Consider the following 8,865-nt stretch of genomic DNA (forward strand, 5'->3'; position numbering starts at 1 on the left):
TCAGAGACCTTCCTAAACTCAAGGTTAAGCTGGTAACAGAACTGTAGCAAAATCTTTCCTTCTTAGATAACACCACAGTGAGGAGGAAGGGCAATGGTACAGTCTTCTACATCCAAAGGTTATTTTCCTGCATGAAAATAGGAGCAAAGGTAGCAAAAGATCAGAAAGGATATTTTCATGCTAGTATCTGTAAACAATAGTTAGGTCCTCTTGTCTCATCTTTTATTAAATATATATGCAAGTCTTGCAGAATCAGACTCAAACAGGTAAATTGCCCCATGATGAACAAGGATTTGGATAAATTGTGTTAAAGTTAAGTACATGAATAAACCTGCAGAAGAACACTTGTCATGTAAGCTTCTTGGGAAAGAGATTGTGTGCCAAGTATAAAGCTAAAAATACATTTATAGTCCAATAATAAACAAATGCCCCCTTTGAAATATTGCACTATGATTAGTGACAAGAATGTAAGAGGAGGTGATCTGAAAAAATTATTTACTTTCCAGTGCTTAACAGAAAGCTTAAAAAATCAAAATCCAACCAGCCATACTGGGGAGGAGGGGGGCATACACACACTAAGTTATCTGCATGAATTGAAGGTGTCAGGCCAATATCTTGTAAAATTCATCAAAGCTCAACACTTGCTGAAATTAGTAGTTCAAACCGGAAGAAGCAGCTTGCAGCTAAGACATAAGGACAAGGATTTGCATTTTTGTCTCACTATATGACCTCAGATGAATCACTGAAGGCCATTCCTTCAGGCAGCATATGAAACAGTATTAAATCTTCTAGAGAAGCCTAAGTTGGAAGCAGAATTCTACTTTTTGCATACATGCCTGATAGATTATTCTAAAAGAAGATAACTTGTATTTTTTTCCATGAACACCCCGTTAAACAACCTGACCTACAGATGACAGCAGAGAAAGACAAGAGAAGCGTATCAGTGAAACTGAAACTTTACACAGATAATACTTGTCATGTCTTTCCTTAATTAAGGAAAAGGTACAAAACCGTGGCAATCGAATCACAAAAACAAAAGACTATAAACCAGTGATCACAAAATCAAGATTATAAATTACTCCATGATGGCAGCCCATCCCTGCAGTCTGATGTTCTCAAACAACATATGCAAGAACTGCATTCCCTTTAAGCTGACAAACTGCCTAAAGCAACTGGATTTGCTCTGACAACTTTTTCTAAATACTAGTATGTCGGTTATTTAAAAAAAAAACCCACCCTACATAGAGTCCAAGTGTTAGACCAATATCAAATAAAACACATACAACTACAGTACTACCTGCAGTGCTTGCCTGGTTTTCTTAGGATGTTTAAGTATTCTACAATCACAACATAACGTGTGGATGTGAACATTTTTTAATCCTGGGATCCACCAGTCACCAGGTGAATTCTCACCCTCGGCCAGACTGGCAGAGTCAGACGAAGAGCTCTCCCTACAGAAAAAAAAGACCTCTGCTCCTAACCGAAGCCTCTAGTTAACAAAACCCCATAAATGTTTGTACTGAAGAGACTTTCAAAGCAAGGCTGTGAGGACAGAGCCCAGCTATCGTTCGCTAAACACCGGAGGGTCCTTGAGGGAGAACAGCCCCTGAGACACCCCAAAGCCCGGCCAAAGCGCTGGCAGCCACCGGCGCACTCGCCGAGCGCCCGGTGCAGCCGCAAGGCTTTAACCGGGCAGCGCACCGAGGCCCTACTGCCCAGAGGGAAAGCGGCATCACCAACTCGAGAAGCCACGGGCCCCCTCCGCGGGTCCCGACGGCGACCGGCGCCAACTCCCGGTGCCACCCCGGCAGGCGGGTCCCTTCCGGGGCCGGGGCGCGGACAAGCCCAGGCCGGGGAATGCCAGGACACCGGCGGGTCATGGCAGAGCGGCGGGGCCTGTGCGTGTCCCGGCGGCTGCCGCGTGCCCCGCCCGGCGCCGCCACCCGCCTCCCCTCCGCCGGGGACAGACCCGCGGCACGCCGGGGAGAGCAGGCACGCACCGGCTCCTGCGACTGCTCCTCGGTGCCCTTCCTGCGCGGTGCCCCGGCAGCCTGTCGCCCGCCCGGGCCCAGCGAGCCCCGGAGAACGGCGGCGACGGCACTGACCTCTGTGCGGCGGGAGCAGGCGGGCACGGCACCCCAGAGCCCGCAGCAGGCAGCGCGCAGTAGCCAAGGGCGACACAAGGGCTGCCATCTTCCCGGCGCTGCGGCGGCGAGGGCGCGGGGCGCGCTGGGAAATGGAGTCCCGCGGGGCTGTGGGGGAGCGCGGCCGCGGCCGGTGCTGGGCGAAGCGCTCCCGCCTGGGTCACGGAATCACAGGGTCGATTTGGCTGGAAAAACACTCTGAGATCATCGACCTACAATCTAACACCACTAGACCATGGCACTAAGTGCCACGTCCAGTCTTGCTTAAAAACCTCCATGGACGGTGACTCCACCACTTCCTGGGCAGCACATTTCAATATCTAATCACCCTTTCTGTGGAGAAATTCCTCCTCATGTCCAACCTAAACCTCTCCTGGCGCAGCCTGAGGCTGTATCCTCTCATCCTGTCACTGGTTGAACGGGAGAAGAGGCCAACCCTCACCTGGCTAAAACCACCTTTCAGGCAGTTACAGAGAGCAATAAGGTCACCCCTGAGCCTCCTTTTCTCCAGGCTAAACAACTCCAGATCCCTCAGCTGCTGCTCACAGGACTTGTGCTCCAGACCCTTCACCAGCTTCACTGCCCTTCTCTGGACTCATTCCAGCCCCTCAGTGTCCTTCGCGTAGTGAGAAGCCCAGAACTGCACATGGAATTTGAGGTGCAGCATCGCCAGTGCCGAGCACAGGGAGACAGTCGCTGCCCTGGTCCTGCTGGCCACGCTATTGCTGATACAGGCCAGCATGCAGTGTCCTTCTTGGCCAGCTTGGCACACATTGGCTCATGTTAACCACCCCATCCCCCATGTCCTTTGCTGGTCCTCCGTCCCACTCTCTTTTCCCCCCAAACTCTGCTGCAGGCAGTGGGGGAGCCCCTGATGAGCCCCAGGGCCACACTCCCTACACAGCGAATTCAGCCACTCTGTACAAATCCACTTTCCAGATGCACCCAGAGCCGCACACAACACCTTACTGCCCTACCCGTGCACTCCAGTTTCCAAACAACTTCTTCGTCCATCTCAACACAAGGAGGAGCTTCTCTACACTGAGGGTGGCAGAGCACTGAACAGTCTCCCCAACAAGGTCATGGGCTCTCCTTCTCTAGAGACATTCAAAACTCACCTGGATGTGTTCCTGTGGCACCTGCTCTAGGTGATCTTACCATGGAGTAGATGATCTCCAGAGGTCCCTTCCAACCCTAACTATTCTGTGAGTCTGTAATTTGTATCGTGCTGCACCACAGCTGTCATCTGGGAGTTTTGGCAACTGAATTTGCATTTGTTGATAATTTCTATCTTGTGCTATTTGCTTCTATCTCTAAAAACATGGACCATAAAATGCTAAGGACAGATATCTGTAAAATATGAAGGACAAATATCCCTGGCCAGAGTTATAACCTATCTGCACATCAGCAGTATTAGTTTTGTCTATCAATATAATTTTTATGCCTAGGAACATATATTTAAAATGCAACAGGATATGTTAACATAAAAGCAGACTTATCTGGAGATAATTCTAACCCTAGAGGCTGATTCAGTCTCAGTGTCTGCTTAGCATACAGTAAACCTTGTCTTTGGTATCAGTTCAAATACCCACATGGGATTCCTGAGATCTCCTCGGGAGAATGGTGACCACCTCCCTCCTTTGGTAGGTAGGTGACTGCCTTATCCAAGCACCTCCACTGCAACTACAGAGTTCTTTTGACAGAAAGGCACAATGCAGAAAGCCTGCACTCCAGGGGAAGGGCACTGGCACTCAGGAATCACTGATCATAATGCTCACCCATTGGCCGGCCTGTCATTCCCATCAGAAATGCACCCAAATGTCAGGATGGGGCTTCAGGAGAAACATCTCCTGGAGAGTGCATTGCGCAAGAAGTAGTTAATAAAATGTCTCTTCCTGGTAAAGCACGAAGGAAGTGCTTAAACTGACTTTTGATTTTGCAACCTCAGAATTCCTATATCCCATTCTAGCATTAAATTTCCGTGCAACATGAGAAAGTGAGCAAGTAGTTTTCAATGAACTTTTTTTTTTACAAAAGTATTGGAAAATGTTGCTTTAGGGAACTATAGAACAGCTTGCAAACAAAAGCTGATTATATTCTGAATAGTACTGCTAATTCTAAAAATAATATTTATGATCTTGAAAATATTAGCAGTGATTAAAGTTACACTCTAACATGTTCAGCTGTTTAAAATACATAGTTGCTCCAGACACATCTTCAGCGCTATGCACCTAATTAAGTAGTGAATTAAAGTGCCTATTTATCACATCCTAAAAGAGCTGTTTTCAGTGCATTTTCTTTCATCTTTCCTCTATTGGGCATTTATTGGTTTTGACTCATTCCAGCATATTATAGCTACCAACACCTGTGCCTATTTAGGAATGAATTCCAGTTCAAATCATAGTGAATTGAATAGACATCTCAAAGATGCATCACAATTGTTGCAATATATTTAGAAACTCAAACAAGGAAACAAACAAATTCTGTAAAAGTGATTTAAATAACAAATAAGTTATCTTTATAAACAGCTTATCTCCTTGAGAACAAAGAATAAACAAGGCAACAAGAGCTGGGTTTTCTTCCATTATTAACTCAGATCACAATATGAATGGGTGAAATGTCAAGAATAATTGGAGAAAATGACAGTATAATCTTCAGCAAAAACATCTGATTTATTTAAATTGTCAGTGTTTTTCTCTTAACCTTGCTATGCAAGGCAGCATTGAGGAAGTTCTCATTTGGATCTATTCGGACATCTTCTACCTAAATGAATAAACCCTCTGCAATGCTACGAACCTTCTATATACTGGCCAACTGAAATGCCACCATGCACTGGATTGCACATCCCAGGAACTCACTGTCCTTTGGCTATAAGCACTTGGCAAAAGCAAGTTTTGGTATTAACCGAAACAAATAGGACTTTCAAGTACACCTCTGTAGATTACCATGGTTTATGTCCTGTAAAAGGTACAGATCCATTCAGTGGTACATTTTTACCCTTCATTTCCTGTACCTGTGCCTTTGCCTACCTTCAAAAATGTGGCATTGTAACAGCGTAGAAATTAAATTGGCACTTGTTCAACCTTGCTGCATTATTACTCTGCCAACTAGCCAAAAGTGGCCTCTAACACGAATAAAACAGGAATAAAAATGAGGGGTAAAATCAAACCACTCCAGATGTCTACTCTGGCTTCTAGTGGTATCACTGCACTGCTTTTAGAAATTTGGATGTGCTGAACCCTTTGGGGATGGATGTGTCCAAGAGTCTTTGGGTATCTGCCAGAACCATTCTGAGTTTCTGCAGAAGGAGGGCTGGATTTACCTGACTGCAAGGCTCCAAGATATTCTCACCATGGGAAATACGTTTAGTTCCCAAACACAAAGGTACTTTTGATACAGAACTGATCATTCAGCCTACTCTATGAAAATGGATTTTGCAGGTAATTTTCATCAACACGGTTTCCATCAAAAGTCATTTTCCTGGGGTTATATCAAAACACTCAGGGATAGACTTCTACCCCCATTAACCTCATGTATTTTGAGACAGTCAAATATGCTATTAAAAGTCTACATTGCTTATAAAGCCTCAGGTTAATAAAGCTGCACAAATGTTCCCAAAGTTATGGACTTACAGCCCTTTTCACTATCTGTTTACAGTTTGCATCTCAGCCAGCTCAAATAGCTCAATGTGTTAGAAATTCACTGCAGTATTTCACCTACACAGGCATTACTCAGTCTCTCAGAATAGGAGGTCACAGTATATGGAGATACATATAAATGTATATATTACAAATTATGTTTAGAAGCTTAATATTATTATCTTGCAGGCAGGAACACAATGCAGAAATTCGAACACCATGTTTCAAAGCACTGGCAGCTACTGGCAGGGATCAGGAAGTCATTTTTCCACACAAGGCATTTCACAATTAGTTCAGTGCCTTGTGGGTTTTGCCTTATCCTGAGTCAGCATTCCCCACAAGTTCTGACAAAATATGCTGTCTAAAATGTGCTAGCCTGGACCCTTGTCAGGAAGGCTGGAGAGTCCTAACAGGATAGTGGAACGATTTGGTCTCCTTTCCTGTTCAATATGACTCTTCCTTTTTAAAAATGAAGAAAGAAACAAAAAACTACTTGAGAAGTATTAGTACCCAAAATTGCAGGAGCAATCATTCATTAATACTGCTTCTATGGGTCCATGCTGTGAGACTCTGGTATCCATTTTGCCACTTGAAGTTATGCCTGAAAATCTTTGTGTCATAGTTTAATAAACAAGGTGTAATAACAAATCATTGAGTACTTGATTGTTAAAGAATTTAGTTTCACTAGGAATTTCACTGATATGACAGAATATGCTGACTTGGAAGGGACCCAGAAGGATCATTGAGTCCAATTCTAAATGCTTGATCTAATCTTTGAACCTACAAACACAGCTGACCTCTCTCCCTCCAGATCTGAAATTTGGCCCAAAGTGCATGCCAGAAACAGAATTAAAACTTTATTTTCTGAGTTTATGCTCACCTTCATGCTGAGAAAAGAACTTTTCCAGCATGAAAAACACCTACATATAGCATAACTCTATTCTCATGATCACAAAAAACCCAAAAAACCAAAAAAACAAACAAAACCAAACAAAACCAAAACCAACCAAACAAAAAACCAAACTGGAACATGATTCACGGTAAACAAATACATTTTCTGACGATTGGGAGGAAACAAAGATGCTCGCAGGACTCGGCTTTTCCCCTCCCTTCACGCCTTCTCCCTGTCTCGTTAACCAGTGTGGCATTTATGCTTTCTTGCGATGTAAGGGGGGCGCTAGTCATGAAGCTGGGCATCTTCCCCTTAGTCTTCCAGGTCAGAGGAGTTGTGTTTGACTTCAGTGGGAAAAACAGAGACGGGACACCTCATGAAATCACTGCAACCCCTTTTATATACCCATGCTGTGGATAAGTGGGCACTAAAATCGTCACTCCCTGTAGCCTCCACAAGGCTCTCCACCACCAATCATCCCTGATAGGAAAAGCAGACAGAATACTGGTGCTGAGTAGGTGTGCTGTGAGAAAAGCATTCAGCTTAAGCCTCACTCTTAGTATCTTTCCCAGCATGATAACAAAATTTTTATTCATCACAGACTCAGCAACTTCCCAAATGTACAGTACTGGACACTTTTTTGTTGCTTTGAACAGATAACGAAACCAGGCTTGGCCAGGAGAGAGACGATGTATTCTAGTTAAGACAACACCAGCGTTCTGTTTCTTTTTCACATTTGCAGTCAGATGTGGCAGCATAGGTTGTGTAACAAACAAAAGCTTTTCCAGATGCACATGTAATCTCAGTAGAATTAATGAGTTTTTTCTTGCCTTGCTGCACGACCAGTTTAATAACTAGTATGACTCAGGTAAATCTCCCCTGCATTCCTGCTTTGTAAAACTCTTGTCAACCTCATTTCTGTTCATAATTATTAAGTGAATAGTTGGCAGCTATTAGTGGAAAGAAAGAAATGTGCACTACTAAGTGGGAGAAATAACACTGAAGGAGTGATGACAAGGAAATTCACAGAAAAGTTACCAAGCAAATCACCCATGGTATACTGGTTATGGGGATAAACTATTTTTGAACTTTGGGATCATCTCTGCTTTCTGATTACCTTTTTATCAACACAGACAACAGCTAACTAAACTTGCCAATGTTAACTTTGTGTCTCTTGGATGTGATTTGTGGGCAGCCTGCCATTTTACCTACTGCCTGCACAGATTTTTGGAAAAAATATCACTAGTTTTCACACCGTCTCATACAAACCTGGATAGTAAAGGAACATCACTAGAACTCTTTCATTAGAAAAGATGGAAGGAAAAGGATACATGCATTTAGTTATTGGAGGGGTACTTTAAACAGATATTTTAAAAAGTCCAAAGTCCTCCAAGATGATAGAAAAATTTAGAAATAATAGGAGATTGATATAATTTCAGTTCACTGATGTTCTAGGTAAACATTGCACTAGTTTGGGAAATACTTCTTTTATCGTAACCACCACCTATTTAACCAGATAATGAGAAATAAAGACCTTATGTCTTGGAAGGGGACAATTTTGTCAGGTCTGCTTCTCCCTTTCTCTCATTCCCTTTCTTGCTTTCTCAAGACATTTTGATAACTTATTCTGTAAACACAATTTTCCTTTCCTATCCTTTACGAACTCTTTAGCTTTGCAAACTGTGAGGACATAAAATCTGGTCCCGTTGGTGATATTATTATTAAGTGTGTATCATTTGTTAAAATTGCAGTAAGCTTTAAAAGGTTTAAGGCTACTGCAAACAACACCGTCACCTCGATTGCAGCTTGGGTCAGTGACTTAAGATTTAGTTTTCAACACAAAGATTTTGGTGGGCATGTCCACCAGCCTACGTTTGCAGCGGGCTGATTCCTTTTGCATAACACCTTGCACATACAGCATCTCCCACCCAGTCTTTTCATTCCCCGAAGGATGAGGATCTGCAGGAAGGGTCGACGACTCCCCCAACCCCACCGCCTCCGCCACCCACACCCGGCCGAGGGGACGGGCGCGCCCGACAAACCAGCGCTCCCGGCCAGCGCGCCGCGCCCCCAGCGCCCGCCGGGACGTGTAGTTCAGAAGGCGGGCGACTGCGCCAGGCATGAGCGAGCGGGGCGGCCCCGAGAACTACATTACCCAGCGTGCCTTGGGGGCGCGCTGGCGGCGGGCGCG

At 44.4% G+C, this 8,865-nt stretch overlaps 1 protein-coding gene across 4 annotated transcripts in view; it reads right to left on the reverse strand.

Moving 5' to 3' along the window:
• AFG1L (AFG1 like ATPase) overlaps positions 1-2,193 on the reverse strand; it is a 66,205-nt gene extending 64,012 nt beyond the window's left edge. For 3 of the 4 annotated variants that reach the window (XM_066179454.1, XM_066179453.1, XM_066179452.1), the window contains exon 1: positions 2,106-2,193. In XM_066179454.1, the coding sequence (XP_066035551.1) occupies positions 2,106-2,193 (88 nt within the window). Of the gene's footprint in view, positions 1-2,000 lie in introns of all 4 variants that reach the window. The other variant, XM_066179451.1, reaches the window with a different exon arrangement.
• Between the last annotated feature and the right edge of the window lie 6,672 nt (positions 2,194-8,865).

The sequence above is a fragment of the Chamaea fasciata genome, unplaced genomic scaffold (assembly GCF_029207755.1).
Source record: "Chamaea fasciata isolate MVZ Bird 193981 ecotype frontalis unplaced genomic scaffold, bChaFas1.0.hap1 SCAF_3, whole genome shotgun sequence".
NCBI lineage: Eukaryota > Metazoa > Chordata > Aves > Passeriformes > Sylviidae > Chamaea > Chamaea fasciata.